The sequence below is a fragment of the Barbus barbus genome (genome assembly GCF_936440315.1).
Source record: "Barbus barbus genome assembly, chromosome: 20".
In the NCBI taxonomy this organism is placed as follows: Eukaryota; Metazoa; Chordata; class Actinopteri; order Cypriniformes; family Cyprinidae; genus Barbus; species Barbus barbus.
The window spans coordinates 9,472,141-9,490,715 of record NC_136748.1 but is presented as its reverse complement, the minus strand read 5'-3'; the positions used below and the strand labels follow the sequence as shown (position 1 = coordinate 9,490,715).

At 36.5% G+C, this 18,575-nt stretch overlaps 1 protein-coding gene across 2 annotated transcripts in view; it reads right to left on the bottom strand.

Moving 5' to 3' along the window:
- Positions 1–2,987: 2,987 nt before the first annotated feature.
- Positions 2,988–18,575, bottom strand: part of LOC306886332 (60 kDa lysophospholipase-like) — a 28,780-nt gene continuing 13,192 nt past the window's right edge. For both annotated transcript variants that reach the window (XM_079443370.1, XM_079443371.1), the window contains 12 exons: positions 17,939–18,022; positions 17,673–17,799; positions 16,723–16,835; positions 16,434–16,619; positions 16,244–16,357; positions 10,348–10,467; positions 7,421–7,516; positions 6,975–7,138; positions 6,571–6,657; positions 6,225–6,324; positions 6,008–6,070; positions 2,988–4,658 (listed from right to left, as the gene is read on the bottom strand). In XM_079443370.1, the coding sequence (XP_079299496.1) occupies positions 4,617–4,658; positions 6,008–6,070; positions 6,225–6,324; positions 6,571–6,657; positions 6,975–7,138; positions 7,421–7,516; positions 10,348–10,467; positions 16,244–16,357; positions 16,434–16,619; positions 16,723–16,835; positions 17,673–17,799; positions 17,939–18,022 (1,296 nt within the window). In that variant the 3' untranslated portion in view covers positions 2,988–4,616. The remainder of the gene's footprint in view (positions 4,659–6,007; positions 6,071–6,224; positions 6,325–6,570; positions 6,658–6,974; positions 7,139–7,420; positions 7,517–10,347; positions 10,468–16,243; positions 16,358–16,433; positions 16,620–16,722; positions 16,836–17,672; positions 17,800–17,938; positions 18,023–18,575) is intronic.

Genomic DNA, 18,575 nt, shown 5'->3' with positions numbered 1-18,575 from the left:
ATCGTTAATAATGTTGAATTACATATTGCTGGCCTCTTCAATGGATGCTTTACAACAAATGCAAAGATTCCCTCCCATTAGTTTATTACACAACTTAGTTATTAGTATTTGATCTATTGTTTATAGTTTATAGTTATATTAAATTAATATGGTATCATTTTAAGGCAAGACACTACATGTAAATAGGGTAAAAAAAAAAAATATATATATATATACAGATGCATCTCAATAAATTAGAATGTCGTGGAAAAGTTCATTTATTTCTGTAATTCAACTCAAATTGTGAAACTCGTGTATTAAATAAATTCTATGCACACAGACTGAAGTAATTTAAGTCTTTGGTTCTTTTCATTGTGATGATTTAAGCTCACATTTAACAAAAACCCACCAATTCACTATCTCAACAAATTAGAATACTTCATAAGACCAATAAAAAACACGTTTTTAGTGAATTGTTGGCCTTCTGGAAAGTATGTTAATTTACTGTATATGTACTCAATACTTGGTTGGGCCTCTTTTTGCTTTAATTACTGCTTCAATTCGGTGTGGCATGGAGTTGATCAGTTTGTGGCACTGCTGAGGTGGTATGGAAGCCCAGGTTGCTTTGATAGTGGCCTTCAGGTCATCTGCATTGTTGGGTCTGGTGTCTCTCATCTTCCTCTTGACAATACCCCATATATTCTCTATGGGGTTCAGGTCAGGCGAGTTTGCTGGACAATCAAGCACAGTAACACCATGGTCATTGAACCAGCTTTTGGTACCTTTGGCAGTGTGGGCAGGTGCCAAGTCCTGCTGGAAAATGAAATCAGCATCTCCATAAAGCTTGTCAGCAGAAGGAAGCATGAAGTGCTCTAAAATTTCCTGGTAGATGGCTGTGTTGACTGTGGACTTCAGAAAACACAGTGGACCAACACCAGCAGATGACATGGCAGCCCAAATCATCACAGACTGTGGAAACTTCACACTGGACTTCAAGCAACATGGATTCTGTGCCTCTCCACTCTTCCTCCAGACTCTGGGACCTTGTTTTCCAAATAAAATGCAAAATTTACTTTAATCTGAAAAGAGGACTTTGGACCACTGAGCAACAGTCCAGTTCTTTTTCTCCACAGCTCAGGTAAGATGCTTCTGACGTTGTTAAACAAAAAAACAACGTCAAAATTAAAACAAAAAAACTTTTGAAATGTTTTACTTTACATGTAATGAATCTAAAATATATGAAAGTTTCACTTTTTGAAATAACTTACAAGAAAAAATGCACTTTTTCACGACATTCTAAATTATTGAGATGCACCTGTATATATATATATAATAGATAATACCATACTTTCTCCAGTTGATTAATCACAGCATAATAAGTCTATTGCCGGTACTGTAATACAAGTTTCTGATCTTGTTTAAATATGGAAATGAGGCAATTGCACTAATTCTCAACTAAATATGGGCTAATTTGCATACTTTCCAAGAACAGAAATCTGTAATGATTGCATTGGATAAAGCCATATTCCTTTTGACATATTACAATTAATAGATAGATAGATAGATAGATAGATAGATAGATAGATAGATAGATAGATAGATAGATAGATAGATAGATAGATAGATAGATAGATAGATAGATAGATAGATAGATAGATAGATAGATAGATAGATAGATAGATAGATGGAAAATCTTTATTTTTTAATCTAAAAGAACAGATACATATTTTTAAAGTCATAAAAATCACTAAAGTATCTCATGAATGCACTTATATTACCACAAGCATTTTCTTATGAAGTATATCATATGAACAAATACTCTATAAAAAATCTTCCTGTGATGTACATGTTCTGTCAAGTTTAGTGATAATGTCAGGCAATTTGCAGGCAACACACATCTGATATTTGTGAAAGCTTCAAAACTCAAGCAGTACCTCTCATTTAGTTGAATTAAGCTAATGTAAAAAAAAAAGCTCTTTTCAAATGGACATATTGTTTGTAGACAATGAGAGATGGGTGGACCTAAGGTTTTCTCTAAAAAAAAAAAAAAAAGGAAAGGGAGTCAGGGGGATTTTAGTCCATTTTAGGGGCCCGTCTGCCTGAACAGCAGGATGTCCTTTCAAGTGAAAGGCAAAGTGCAGATGATTACGCTCTTTAGAGAGCAGGAGGTGGGATGAGCAAATGTTGTGAAGATGCAGAATTCAGACTGGATGTGCACCATAGCAGGGGTTATCGAGGGGTGGTTTTCCCCGTTTAAACACAGATTTGCATGACCTAATTAAAAACGGGTGGCTTATCCTAAAAGCGCATAAATATTCATGCGGCCCCAAAGTGCCGTTACATTGGGCCACCCTTGTTAGGTGAACAGATGAGCTAATAGAACCATGCGGCTGCTTATAGCTTGTTGAAAAGATTGCTTTAATCTCTCCATTTTTAAAAAGAAATCCCTCCCAACCCTCATGACATCCTCCCAGTGAATAAAGACATGGGGGAGTGTGCAGCCCGGGCCTTGTTCAGTGGATCAATAGAACAGCAGGGGCCAAAGCAGCCCAACACGCACACACACACACACACACACACACACACACACGAGGCCCAACTGTTCAAAGCAGCGTCCCCTCGGATGAGCCCAAGCATATGCTTGTGATCATTTAAATGAAAGGGTGCCATAAGAAAACAATGTGCTTAAATCACAAAGTATCATTTACCAAACAATGTTGCTATGGGTATGAATGAGACGAAGAGAGACAATGATGTTGTTTTTGCTCGACGGTGTGTTGACAAGTCATTCACAAAATAAATCACCTTTAATTATTAGTCATTTGATCAGCGGTCTTTCTTTAGCACGTTAATCAGTCATCTGTGGCAATTCTTCAAAACTCTAATCCTAATATAACATTAATATAACGTAACTTGTTACAATTGTTAAGTAGTAATGCATTAGGTAACATTTTTACATCAATTATTCATCTATTGATGTCAGTTTAAAACAAAAAAAGTCCATTGTTAATTCATTACTGTTTTTATTATGCGAATGTTAATTTCTACTAACCTGCTAAATAATAATACAGTAAAACAGAAATATTGTGGGAAAAAATACAATTTAAAATGACTTTTTAATATATTTTTAAATGTAATAAAATCTGAAAAGCATCATTACTTCAGTCTTAAATGTCATATGATCCCTTAGAAATCATTCTAATGCTGATTTAGTGCTCAAGTAACGTTTCTTCATCAATGCTGAAAACAGTTGTGCTGCTCAATACTTTTGTGGAAAATTGTGATAAATTTGTATTTATTTGTTTGCTTGGATTCTATGATAAATAGAAGGGTCAAAAGAACAGCATTTATTTAATAAATAGATTTAGATTTTTTTTTTTCAATAAATAAATCTTACTGAACCAGCACTATTGGAGGAACATGTTGAAAAGATAAAGAAACAGCACCCTCCTTGGGCTACAGGGGAGAAACAGCTCTAAATGTTTTCTTATTGTTTGTTTAACCATTAAGGTTGAACTTCTGTGCAACTAGAATTAACAAACAGAATTGAAAAAATTCTGAATGAGCCTTTTCAGCACAATCAGCCTTCCTAAAGCAAGTTAGTATCAGCAATTAATACAATTCTATAATAAATACAAATCTATACTTTGTAGTCTTTGACTTTCTCTTTATAACTTTACCTTGCACACTATATTATAATGTGAAATATAATTTATGTACTTTTGGACACTTTAATCATTTTCTCTTCGCACATGAGAAATGCATATTACATTTTTGCAACAAAACACATTTATTGTCTTTTTAATGTCACAATGACACTACAAAAACACAGTACATGTTGATTTGCATGTTTCAACAGCATAAACATATGCTTTCCTATTTTTTATTGCTACAACAAATAAAAACAGAAGAATAAAACAATTTGATTGAAACATTTTCTGAGGTGAACTAAAATTCAACCATGAATACGTATGAATACAAAACACTGAATTGCAGACGAACAAAAATAAAGAACAAGAAAACACTGATGTTCCACTACATTTTGGATTACAAGCAGACTGTTTTTGATAGTTACTCAGAGGGCAACTGGTTGTTTTAATTTTACATGTATAACTTTTGAACCATCAAGCTTCTTCGTATAGTACAGTATGCATCCTTTCTCCTCACTGTGGTCACAACTGTATTTGCTTTTTTAGAATACATTCACATTTAGGTGACAGCACTGAGGTGATACTGAATCTGATACATGTGAACACATTAAGAACACTGAATGAAGACAACAGCATTAGTCCTGACAGCTACAAATATCTAAATTCATTCTAAATCTAAACAATAAATATATATACAAATGAGGTATATTGTTTAATATCAGCATTTACAGTACCTTGTACTGAAAGTCTGAATCATGTGCTTGTACATAAATAGTGTGATAGTATGATTGTTTTATGATTGTTCATCATCACAATACATTCTTAACTGATTGCTTACTGCTTTAGAGGGATGGACTTAAAAGGTATGGCTTGTGCTTTTTATGTTTTAGGTGGATGTTTGTTCAAGTCAGGAAAATCTGCAATAGGCTAGGTTAAAAACTAGATGGACGATAATGGCAAAAAGTGACAGCTAGCAGGACGGCCTCCTCAGGATCTTGGACAAGCGGTAAACTCGACATGCTCGCCATTCTAGAGAACAGACAGAGAATAATGTAATACAAGCAGACTTTCACACTTTAAATGCAAAAAAAATTAAAATAGTTATGCAATGATCAATGTGCAAAATGCAGACTGCAGTCACAGGATTTATCAGTTTATCAACTTTCTTTTTAAGAAAACATTCAAGCAGTTTTCAACACTATTTTCTGTTCCGTCCAGACCAACGTCTCCATCTGTGAAATATTAATGCATCAGCTTATGCACAATCAAGTTACGTTTTTGCTGATTTATAAACATAAAAATGGACGAACATTGTCCAATCACAGCACAGCTCAGTGTAAACTACGACTGCACCTGTGCACTGAATGCTATACAGCTCAACACAAATTTACCTCCTCCTCAAATACTGGCTGCAAGAAAAAGACGAGGGATTTTTTGTTAACTTAGCTGTTGATTTTTGCTAACTTCACATACACACCAATCATGCCACAAAGACTGAACATGAGCACATACACTTACAAGTCTTCAACACAGCGATGGATGTTTACAATACAGGACCACTTACTCACTGTGTATCTAAAGGTAATGAAAGATGCCTTTCAAGCTATTAATTACTGTATGCCAAAACCTGTAGTGTTTTTCTGTGAGAGATGAACTCACAACCCTTCCAATGAACCAAGCACTTCCACATCACTCTGAAGCATGCACATTTTTTAGAATTGTGTGTATATACATAGAGATTTTTTTTCAACATGAAATGAAATGACAGATGTATTTTTATTTTTACTCTGAGTGAAATGACAAACTGTTTTTACCTCATTACTCTCATCTGTCTGATGCTGAAAGGTTAAGCGTATCAGTATACAGATCAATTATAAAAAAATAAATAAAGCTTAGTTATTCTGAAACCCCTTAATATTTATGTTCAGAATACTTAATATATAATATTTATTAGTCTACCTTATAAATATAATATATGTATCTGGTAAATACTTCAAATGTATCAGTCTGTGAAAAGGTAGGCATATACAGTGTATTTCAGTTGTACTTAATTTAGTAATGCACATGCTATATAAAATTAATATTTCAAACAGCACGCACCTTATGCATGATGCAGCTTTGATGGAATGCATGTCATACTACAGAACCATTTAAAATAAACCACTCAAATTCAAAAATTTCCAATTGTGGTCTAAGCATGAAGTTGAAGATAATATCATAATAACTGAAAAAAAAAAAAAAAAAAAAATGTATATGTATATGTATATATATATATGTGTGTGTGTGTGTGTGTGTGTGTGTGTGTGTGTGTGTGTGTGTGTGTGTGTGTGTGTGTGTGTGTGTGTGTGTGTGTTCGTTAGTTACTTTATGTTCCATACCTGAGTTTGGTAAAGAGTAGCCTTTAAGAACTCAACAGCCTCCTCACATCCAGTGGCTCTTGCCTGAAGAAAACAACAAAAACATTTTTAGCCAATGCAACACTACATCAAAATGTCTTGCAAGTTTATTCATAAAGCTATATGAATGAAACATCACTGAAGGTATTAATTGTTTGGTTATAATTTCTTTATTTCATACAAATCCCTATAAACTCACCACTTCAATGGGCGTCTGTCCATCATAACTGCACATGGTCATATCAACCCCGGCTAACTGCCAAATCTCCAATCCTTCTAAGTCGCTACTCGCCGCAAGACTGGAAAACACACATTAGAAGCTCTAAAGCAAGGATCAACACAGGAGATGACCAGTTCTGGTATGTCTTCAATACACTGAGCTGTTAATTCATATGTATATTTTTGAACTGATATTAATGTACCATTTGGAAAACCACTCTAAGTGTAAGAATAGCAATAAATAAATTAATAATAAAAAACATTTGTGCTATCTATCAAATTTCTGTGCCCACAAGTTTATAAAAGCTATAAGAAAAAAATGAGACCTGCACAACTCCGTTCCAGCATCCTCCATTTCCTCCCGGGAAAAATGAGCTCCAGTCTTCCTCAGCAGTTTCACAACATCCTTATGCCTACAGACATAGAAAGGTTTCATTTGCAGTCACATATGTCTTAATTGACTTTACCTTGGAGTTCATCATTTGTGTTTGAAGGAAGAAAGTAATTCATACTCTTTCGGAATGGAAGGCAAGTAAACACTATCCTAAATATGAATGATGATATGGTGAGTTGCATTTAGCAATGTTTTTTTTTCCTGCTGTCTATGGCCCTGCGAAAACTGATTTTTCTGGGTCACAACCCATCAGTTAAAAACCACCAGTCTAGCTCGTCTTAAAGAAATAACTTCTGTTGGTCTCAAAAAGCATTTGGACACTAAAATCAGTCTTACCTAAAACGAATAGCATTGCGAAGAGGTGTATCACCAAAGCGATCCCTGGCATAGACGGTGGCCCCTTTACCCAGCAGATACTCCACCACTTTCAGATGGCCCTCACACGCGGCGATGTGAAGGGGAGTGCGGCCATCATAATCTGCCATGCTCAAGTCAATACCCTATATAGAAAACATTAGTCACGTTCTGTATCGTGTTTTGCTGGACTACATTTGGTAGAGCAAACCTTGTTTGAATGCTCCTAGATCACTTAATATATTCAGATACAAAAATTGCAGGGCTGACTAGAACCTGCATAACCCATAAAAGCATGGTTTAACATATCTGCAGCATATTAGGTATTTCAAATTTTGAAAATAAACCAATATTTTCTAAATAATAACTGCAAATGAACTCTAATGTCTAAATACTGAGGAAGATTTGAACAGGTATCAATATCTTACCATTTCCCTTATGGCATCTAAAGCTTCAATGTCTCCGATTTTAGAAGCAACACAGACCAGAGTGGGCGTTAGTGCATCTCGTATGGCTTCAAGCTCCTGTGGACAATAATATTATACATTAACATTATAGTAATCACAACCTCTGCTTCTTAATATGATTCACCATTGTTTACATTAAAATACAGTTTACCAAACTGACACCTGTTTGTGTATAATAGGGCTGTACAATAATTGTTGTTTTAACAATGTGTGAGTCCACATTGAGTATGTTACTCACTTTGCAAAAAACAAACAAACACGACTTGATAGTCCACTCATTCACTGCATCATGTGGCCTATTGAAATGCAGTTAGATGGCAATAGAAAAGGTTTGAAATAAATACAGCAGTAAAAGATTCAGCATTTGTTCAATGAAGGGTTATAGAGTGAACAATTCAATTACCAGTTTATAAAAGACAGGGAATTGCTTTGTTTCTGAATGAATCAGCCTTGTGAACCTTCTGACAATTTAGTTTCATATTTAGATTTTCATATTCCAAATTTCTATGAAATCCTTTTTTTAAAGTAAAAGTAAAGTGCAACAGAGTGCAAGAAGCAAGTCCAAATCACTGAAATCAAAGTTCAGTATTATAGTGTGAGAATGACAACATATCCACGTGCTCCAGTCTACTAATAATACAATTATAATCAAAAAACACTTTTTAAAGGAGTATTTACCAGAAATATTATTTACCAGAATTTACTTAGGTGGAAAATGTAAATGTGCAGTATTTCTGAAAAAAAAATAAAAATAAATAATAATAATAATAATAAAATATATATATATATATATATATATATATATATATATATATATATATATATATATATATATATATATATATATATATATATATATATATATATATATATATATATATATAAAATCAATTAATTAATTGAACAAAACTGTTAAAGTACATAATGTATTATAAGAGCTAATGTGCATTACGCATTGCAACAAAGGCCTGACGATTGTTTTTACACATTACTGTGGATCTAATCCTTGTTTAATATTGACCAAGCACCATTTAATTCAAATGTACACTTAATCTTTAATATTTGGCCATTTGCTTAGGACAGAAATGCTATAGTCACTGTAATTAAATGAATGTGGACTAGTGATGCGCGGGTCGTCTCGTAACCTGGGTAACCCGCGGGTCGGGTAAAGAAATTGTCACTTTATTTGCGGGGCGGGTTGGGGCGGGTCATTAAAAAAAAAAAAAAAAAATCCATGTATGTTGCGTGCAATTCCCTATAGCCTATATTAAATATTTGGGAATATCTATTTTCATGTTTTATTAAGTTCTTTGATAAGGTTACGTCACGTGACAAGTCACGAAAGCGCCAAGCAGCTACCGCTGCCAGTCACAACAAAAACAAAGAAATAAAAGTGAATATGGAAGACGAGGTGCGGGAGAAATTGTATCCCAGCCACAAGCGCATCAAGCGAGCGCACATTCAGCTCTGCTGGCCGGGTGCTGGAGTCCAGGCGAAATAGATTAAACCCCGGTACAGTGGATGCCATTCTTTTTTTGCACAGCGAACGTAAAAACGCTAAATGAACATTTCCGTGTGATAAATGAAAAAAAAAAAAATGTCAGTGGTTATTTAGCGTAGGCTGTAAACTGTAGGCCTGCCCTATACAAATCTAAAATAAAAAATTGTTTAGCCTAGATTACAAACGCTGCTTTGTAAATGTTTAAAATGTGTATCATTATATTATTAATATGGCCTGATTTATCGTTCATATTCATAATCATATGTTGTTGCCAGTTTACAGGGCGATGTTTCCAAGCACTTTCAGGCTGAAATAAAGGCGGTTTTCATTTGAATTACAGTGCCTAGTATGTCTATTTAATGGTCGCGGGGGCTGGGCGGGGCGGGTTGTAAAAATATATACAGTGGTGCGGGGCGGGCTGGGGCGGGCCAAATAATTTCATAAAAGCGGGACCCGCGGGTTGGAAAAATACCCGACCCGCGCATCACTAATGTGGACATCAAAACGTGTAAACTCTGAGTGAGGGTTTGAGCTTTTATTTTGAAATCATGATGTATTCTCCTGTGTCTGTGTAGATTTATAAATTATTTGCCTTACAAATCTGATGAAATGGTGCATGTTGCGTTCCCAGATGAACGTTATAATAAACCCAAACTCACAACAACATGCAGAGATGGAGTTTGAGACGCTCCACATGTAAATGATAACAGTTCCTGTGGAAATACTGTGAACGGAGCCGCTGTGAGACGCACGTGTTTAACCTACATGCATGGAAATAATTAAACTGCATCGCATATAATTAAATCATAGCGTTTGTGAATTCACAATTCTGCTTAATTATGATTCTTAAATGGGTTTAATATATCATGCAGCCTTGGAAAATAGTCTAATAATGTGTTTTATGGATTCTCGTCTGTGAAATGCGCCACTTCCGGTATTCGACGATTTTTAAAAATTGACTAGTCGACTAAAATCGACGAATCGCAACAGCCCTAAAAATGTCATTTTTAAACTCCAACTTATCTTATTATAGTAACTGAATTTCTTGAATAAATAAAAGAATTTGACATTGAATGATGCATGCATACATCTAGATATGAACAAATCCCAGTATAAACTTTAAAATCTCCCTGGAAATCAATTTAAATGTAAAAGTTCATTTTTGTCACTGCTGTTTATCACTGCACAGAATATAAAGAATATTTTTTAATATTTTTAAGAGCCAGATGTCTCCCACAGGTCTGAACCAGCCAAGTTACCAGCACAAAAACACAATTATCAAATTATCATCAACAAAATCCCCCCAAAAATATCAGGATTGTGTCAATATCGCAGTGTTTGAAATGCAAAGCACTGTTAGAAAATGGGAAACTGGAGGTTACATTACCTCTTTACAGCTAATGCTGAGGGACTTGGCGATGACCTGAATAAATCGACTGTCACTGAGAGAAAGCTTTGCTCCACCCACGTCAGCTATCATCTCACCACGCAGATTGCGACTCAGCATCTTATATATAAAACAAATGAATAAATGAATAACAGTTTTCATTTAACACAAGTACAAATGTCTTCAAAAGAAAACCTTATTAAGAAGTTAGGATAATCTAATTATTATTCATATTATTATTAAAAAACAAAACTGCCTTACTGCTTATTAATATTTGAAAAATATACAGTGCCCTCCATAAGTATTGGAACAGTAAAGACAATATTGTTCTGTTGGCTGTGGAGTCAAGACATTTACAAATATGATTAAAAGATGAATATGAGACAAAACTACAGAATGTCACATTTTATTATTAGCCGTTTCAACACACAGATGTTTCACCAGCTAAGAAGTTCAGCACTTTTAGAGTTCATCCCTCTATCTGATGTGAGCATAAGTATTGGACTGTATATATAATGTGGTATAACCAACATGCAAATCAACAACAACAAATCTCCTAAAATATCAGGATCTAAAAATATTGACCTTTTTATGATAAGGAATAATTTGTTCAGATTGTAATCTGTCAAGTGGTGTGACTCTCCCATTAATTAATTAATTATATTTGTTGACTTTTTTTAGTATTTACTTGGTTACGCTCCCTGATAACTTTTAAACATTTCTTTTAAATACTTCCGGCTTTGCTACTGTTCGGACGCTCTTGCTTATTGCTCTCCGCTTTGCTCCCTATTTTTGCATTTTTCTCATATCTCTCCAAGATTTTAACTTTAACTTCAGCAGATCAGCACAGTGCTCAGACAACACATTTTTTTGGGGGGAAACTTCAGACTTTCTCCCAGCAGTTTACATTCCAGAGACGGAAAAACACAGCTGTCTACATTCAAACAGACTAGAGAAAATGCCTCTCGTGGAATCTACTTGCTGCATGAACTGCCACAAACTTCTACAAAGGATTGCGGTTCTTGAAACAAAGTTGCTTACTGGACTTCCAAAACAGGCGGAACACACAGCAGACGGTCATCACGGACCCCCTCAGCATACAGCTGGTGAGTCCTCTGAATCTCAAAAGTTTATACAAAGTGTAGAGGAAAAAGCCGAAACAGATCGACAGACAAATCGATGGCACAAACAGGGAGCGAGACCCAAAGGCAATCGAGACATCAGATTATCACGAGTATCTCGTATTGCTGCTGTAGCATCCTCTACCCCAGATACGGCTATGACAAGACTTGTAAACACTGGCATTCTACCACCCCCTATACATCTTGAGAACAGATTTGAAGCATTAATGAATGTGGGTGAGAAATCTGCAAATGTGACTAAACACGGATCGAATCAGCCAGCAGCTAACATCGCTACTAACAGGCGCTCAAGGTCGAGCAGACAGCGGCTTTCAGCTCAGAGCGCAGTCGAGCCCAGGACTCTGATAGTGGGTGATGCTATTATCAGAAACATCAGTAGCAGGACTACAACTACCTACTGCCTTCCTCAAGCAAATGTCTCTGATGTGAACAAAGAACTTCGGAACATTCTGATGAAGCACAAGACTGCAAATCGAGTCATCATCCATGTGGGGAAGAATGATATTCGGAAGGAGCAGTCAGAACTCCTTAAGAAGGATTTCAGTGAACTCTTTGAAACGCTTCAAAGTCTTGAAGTTCAGTCGTTCATCAGTGGACCACTCCCAGCAAGGGGAACTAACATGTTCTCACGGTTGCTTGGGCTGAATACATGGCTACAAAGAACCTGCAGTATAAAAGGAGTCAACTTCATCGACAACTTCAACCTTTTCTGGGGCCACAGACAACTGTTTAAACTAGATGGCCTCCACCCAAACAGACTCGGTGCAAGAGTGCTTAAGGACAATATCTATTTCTCCCTCCGTCATCCTTCAGCGGTGTGTGCCAATCTACTCGGCCTGAATGGCACACACACACCTGGACAGAATATGAGTGACCACAGGACTTCATGTCAGCTTTTGAGTCAACATGTGGTTGACACATCCCACAAGGATACTGATAACACCACGCAGCCACAACAAGCACTGCTCATGGACATCCCAGCTGAGCCCTGCCCACAGAGCTCATCACATGCAGACTGTGACGTACTACAACAGCTCCAAGACTCAGCACCCAAGGACGACCTTCTGGAAAACAGCCAGGGAAGCCAGAACGACATCTCACAGCCAGCGGAAACACCAGAGCCAGAGCCCTGCTCACCAGATACACTATCACTCTCCCCAGAATCTCCACTTCTAAGCTTCTCACAGAAAATGGAGGAACTGGTGTATGCTGGGACCAAACTCTCCCACTCTTTCGCTTCAAGCCCCCAGATATCAACTAAAAAACGGCGGGCCCCACAACCACCAAAGACTGCAGGCCCAGCTCACCCTCCTCCTCCTGCGAGAGCTCTCCGGCCGCTGCCACAACGTCAGGGCCCAAACCCCTCTCCATCTGGTGTAGGTGAACCAAAAACAACTGATAACAGCTCTCAGTGATATGTGTCGGGTCCCCGCTATATTAGCAGCAACATTCACAAATGTTTACAGAACAAGCGGGAACCCAGTGTGCCTGTAGCCTCCTCTATTTCTGTTTTATTAAGCAATAGAAAGTCTAAGGCCTTCTCAAGCCGTACGGCTGACCCATCTAACCTGCGGCCTATAATGCATCAATCTAAGATTGCTGTAGAGACAAAATGTAATTCCATCAAGTTAGCATTTTTAAACATTCGCTCACTTAAAAATAAATCATTTCTGATCAACGATTTAATAACCACAAACAACCTGGATTTTATGTTTTTAAATGAAACATGGTTAGAAGACAGCTGCAGTGCAACAGTCCTTCATGAAACAGCCCCTCCTAACTTTAATTTTATAAGTGTCTGCAGGACTGTTAGGAGAGGTGGAGGTGTAGCTGCTCTGTTTAAAGATGTTTATCAGTGCAAGCAAATGTCATTTGGTCAGTATTCATCTTTTGAATACCTAGGTATTGTGCTGAAAGGTGCTCCACGCACCCTGTTTATCATTATTTACAGGCCTCCAAAATATTCTCCAGCCTTTGTTGATGATTTCACTGAACTGTTATCAATGATTTCCTCAGAGTTTGACTGTTTTGCTATTGCAGGGGATTTTAATATTCACATAGATAATGCAGAAATCAAAACTACAAAAGAAATTATAACTGTTTTAAACACTTTTGACCTGAGTCAGCATGTGCACGGACCCACACACAATCGTGGACACACCCTAGATCTACTCATCAGTAGAGGTCTAAACATCTCATCCATTGTAATCAAGGATGTAGCACTATCTGATCACTTCTGTATTTTCTTTGATATATTGATCTCGGTCACCACTGAATCTAGATCTGTCTCTATCAGAAAGAGATGCATTAACGAGAACACTAGTGCGCTATTTATGGAGGCAATATCATTAACACCAAGCATTTCTGCAGACTCTGTTGATCTTCTCCTGGAGTCATTTAACTCAAAAATTAAGAATGTTATTGATGATATTGCCCCGATAAAGGTCAGCAAGAAGACGGGGAAACAGAAATCAATTTGGAGAAAATCAACAGCAGTTCAGAGCATGAAAAGACAATGCAGAAAAGCTGAGCGGATGTGGCGGAAGACGAAACTCGAAATTCACTATAGCATCTATAAAGACAGCCTTCATGCTTTCAATGTGGAACTAGCCACAGCTAGACAGACTTTCTTTTCAAACCTTATAAACAGTAACTTAAACAACACCCGCACTCTTTTTGCGACTGTTGAGAGACTGACAAACCCCCCAAGTCAGATTCCCAGTGAAATGCTCTCCGACAGCAAATGCAATGAGTTTGCTTCCTTCTTTTCTGAGAAGATCAATAATATCAGAAAGGAGATTGGCACATCCTCAAGTTATGCAGAGGTCACACAGATTCAACCGCAATTTCAAAAAGAAGTGACTATGTGTGTTTTTAAAGAAATTGATAACAAAATTTTGGAAGAAATAGTACAGCACCTTAAATCTTCAACCTGCTATCTTGACACACTTCCCACATCCTTTTTCAAAAATGTGCTTAACTGTTTAGAAGCTGATCTCTTAGAAATGGTGAACGCCTCACTTCTTTCTGGGACTTTTCCAAACTCCCTTAAAACTGCAGTTGTTAAGCCCCTTCTGAAAAAGCGCAATCTTGATAACACCATGTTGAGCAACTATAGACCCATATCAAATCTTCCTTTCATAGGTAAGATTATTGAAAAGGTAGTTTTTAATCAGCTGAACAACTACTTAAAGTCAAATGGATACCTGGACAATTTTCAATCTGGTTTCCGAGCACATCACAGCACAGAGACAGCACTCATTAAGATAATAAATGATATTCGCGTCAATTCTGATTCTGGCAAAATATCAGTGCTGGTACTACTAGATCTTAGTGCTGCGTTTGACACTGTCGATCATAACATACTTTTAGAGAGACTGGAAAACTGGGTCGGGCTTTCTGGGATGGCACTCAAATGGTTCAGGTCATACTTAGAAGGGAGAGGTTATTATGTGAGTATAGGAGAGCATAAGTCTAAGTGGACGGCCATGACATGTGGAGTCCCACAAGGCTCAATTCTTGCACCGCTCTTGTTTAACCTGTATATGCTCCCACTAAGTCAGATAATGAGGAAGAACCAAATTGCCTATCACAGCTATGCTGATGATACCCAGATTTACCTAGCCTTATCTCCAAATGACTACAGCCCCATTGACTCCCTCTGCCAATGCATTGATGAAATTAACAGTTGGATGTGCCAGAACTTTCTTCAGTTAAACAAGGAGAAAACTGAAATCATTGCATTTGGAAACAAAGATGAAGTTCTCAAGGTGAATGCATATCTTGACTCTAGGGGTCAAACAACGAAAAATCAAGTCAGAAATCTTGGGGTGATTCTGGAGACAGACCTTAGTTTCAGTAGTCATGTCAAAGCAATAACTAAATCAGCATACTATCATCTCAAAAATATTGCAAGAATTAGATGTTTTGTCTCCAATCAAGACTTGGAGAAACTTGTTCATGCCTTTATCACCAGCAGGGTGGATTACTGTAATGGTCTCCTCACCGGCCTTCCCAAGAAGACCATTAGACAACTGCAGCTCATCCAGAACGCTGCTGCCAGAATTCTGACTAGAACCAGAAAATCTGAGCATATCACACCAGTCCTCAGGTCCTTACACTGGCTTCCAGTTACATTTAGGATTGATTTTAAAGTACTTTTACTCGTTTATAAGTCACTCATTGGCCTAGGACCTAAATATATTGCTGATATGCTCACTGAATATAAACCAAACAGACCACTCAGATCATTAGGATCGAGTCAGTTAGAAATACCAAGAGTTCACACAAAACAAGGGGAGTCTGCGTTTAGCTATTATGCGGCCCGCAGCTGGAACCAGCTTCCAGAAGAGATCAGATGTGCTAAAACATTAGCCACATTTAAATCAAGACTCAAAACTCATCTGTTTAACTGTGCATTTGAATGAGCACTGTGCTATATGTCCGAACTGACTGCAATGAATTTTATGTATAATCATTTTCTTTAAATTTATTTTAAATAATTTTCTATATCATTTTAAAATTCCTTGTTTTTATTATTCTTATTTCCATGTTTTTATTGATTTTAATGTCTATTTCACTTTCTTTTATGTAAAGCACTTTGAATTACCACTGTGTATGAAATGTGCTATATAAATAAACTTGCCTTGCCTTGCCTTAAAAAAAAAAAATGTATGAATTAGATTTTAAAACTTTTTTTCCTCTCGTGTGTCATATGTGGTTTCAATTTCATTTTAAGAGATATTTTTGCATACCTTTTTCTTCTCTTCTATACTGAGGTTTTGTTTTGCCAGCACATAAGAGAGTTTTGAAAGAGCAGCTTCTGGGGTCATATCACACCCAGCGACCAAACCGGCATCACTCAGAGCCTGGGAGGGAATATTAAAGGATTACACACTCCTGGGATACACCCACATGAGGCTTTTCTCATGCAAACACCCATACCTGGCCGGTGGCGTATGAGGTTGTGACCGAGCCCCTGAGGCACTGGGTGCAGTTGATCATGATGACTCCTCTCTGGGTCGCTTTACGGATCTCATCCAGCAGGTCAGCACGGTTGTCAGGTGCGTTACCGCTGCCGTAGGTCTCCAGTACGATCCCGTCCATAGGAGGCTGCAAGAAGGCTCTGACCTGATGAGAGAGTGGATATGATAATGAGCACGTACATGTGCTGAATGAGAGATTTGTCAATAATGTGTGTCAAATAAAGGCAGACATTACCACACAGCCTTACTGTATCAGCAGTGATTCCTGGGAAGAGTCGCAGGAGACCCACATTACGGTTCATTTGTGTGTTGACAGCGAATTTGGCGGTTGTATTGGCTCGCCACACAGTATCCCAGTTAACTAAAGAGAAAGACATAAAGCATAATACTTCAAATGACAGGTCTGAATAAAACTAATAATATACACCATCAGCTGACATGAAATTTCAAGCAGTGTCTGGCAATATGACAATCTATTTAATCTAAATGTAAATATGTCTTTATATTTTTCTTAAAAATGTGTATAGTTATTGCATGTGCAGTTTTTTTATTAATTATATTTCATTTATGCTGTATACTAATTGTGAGACAACACAGAATACTTGTGCTTTTTTCCAACCACAAGATAATGAAAGTGAACTGCAAACATGTTTAAAAATTGTTACAAAAAAAATAAGACAACCAGTGACATCATCTAAAACATTCATTTTCACTTAGATATTTAAATAAAATTTAATGCCAATTTATGCCAAATTAAGATTACATCTACTCAACATTTGTTACTCCCCATGTTTGTGATTAATTCTATGCATCATTAACGTTGAAGTATCATTATTTACTCATTTTAGTGATGTTCCAAACCATACAATTAGGCTTTCATGCTTCAAAATAAGCTCAAAAACACCATAAAAGTAACCTATACAACTTATAAACTATTCAAAATTCTGAAATCATGTTAACTTTATGAAGAAAACAGCAGGAATTTAAGTGATTATACAATATAGCACAGAAGTCACATAGACCACTTTTAAGATACTTTTATGGCGTTACTTTTGTTGTTTTTGAATCTTGAAAGCTTCATTATAATTGCATAGAAAAGAGCAAGAAGTACATAAAGAAGCAGTAAATGGGAGCAGAATAATAATGTTTTAATTTAATAAAAATGGGACTGTATAAATGTTGGCAGAACTGTTATCACTTTTAATGTCAACTTCAGCATTGGCTAATGGTGGCAGGTTTGGTGAGGTAAATGCGTTAAAACTTCCAGCATCCACTTTGGTGACACGGTTGCCCCTGTACAGCTTATGATGAAAATAGAGGCAAACCTGTGAAGAAAGAAAGAAATTCACTCAATTCAAACGATAGATGATGAGATTCTTTAAAAAATCATAAATATTTGACGAGAACTTGTCTTAGTATCTAGTATGTGCATCTCTCACAGAAAGGGGAAAAAAAAAACCTCACCTCTGGGATGACAAACTGTCCTGCTATCAACAGCGCCCCCAAGAGGTTGTCCCTCCCATCATTCCTCATCTCATAGATGGGCACCTGCCATATACAAGATGGTTGTGAAGCTATTAGTGAATGGCTATGTTAAACAGAATAAAATCTTAAATGGAATAAAAAATATATATATTTTTAGGCATAAATAACTACTAGTATGTTGGTGCATTGAAAATGATTTAATGGAAACATCTGAGCCATAATAACTAAACTGCACATGTATCTCTATTAGGGATGTCACGGTACCAAAATTTCAGTATTCGGTACCAATACCAGTGAAAATCCACGGTTCTCGGTACCAATTTCGGTACCAAAGCAAAACACAAAAACATGCTAATTGAACAATGCACTATTTTTATTAATAAATTTTAACAAAAACAAAATGTACAAAAAATCAATGGCATTCTTTCTACTTATTTAAAATTGTATTTAAAGTTATCAAATTATTACTTTTAAGTAATAAAAGTATGAAAATTGAAAGAAAAAAAAAATTACAAACCTAAAAAAACAACAATATGCCATGACTGAATAACACTCTTCTTATTTATAAACTTAAACATTTTTATAAATTAAATAAAATATGCCATGACTGAACAAC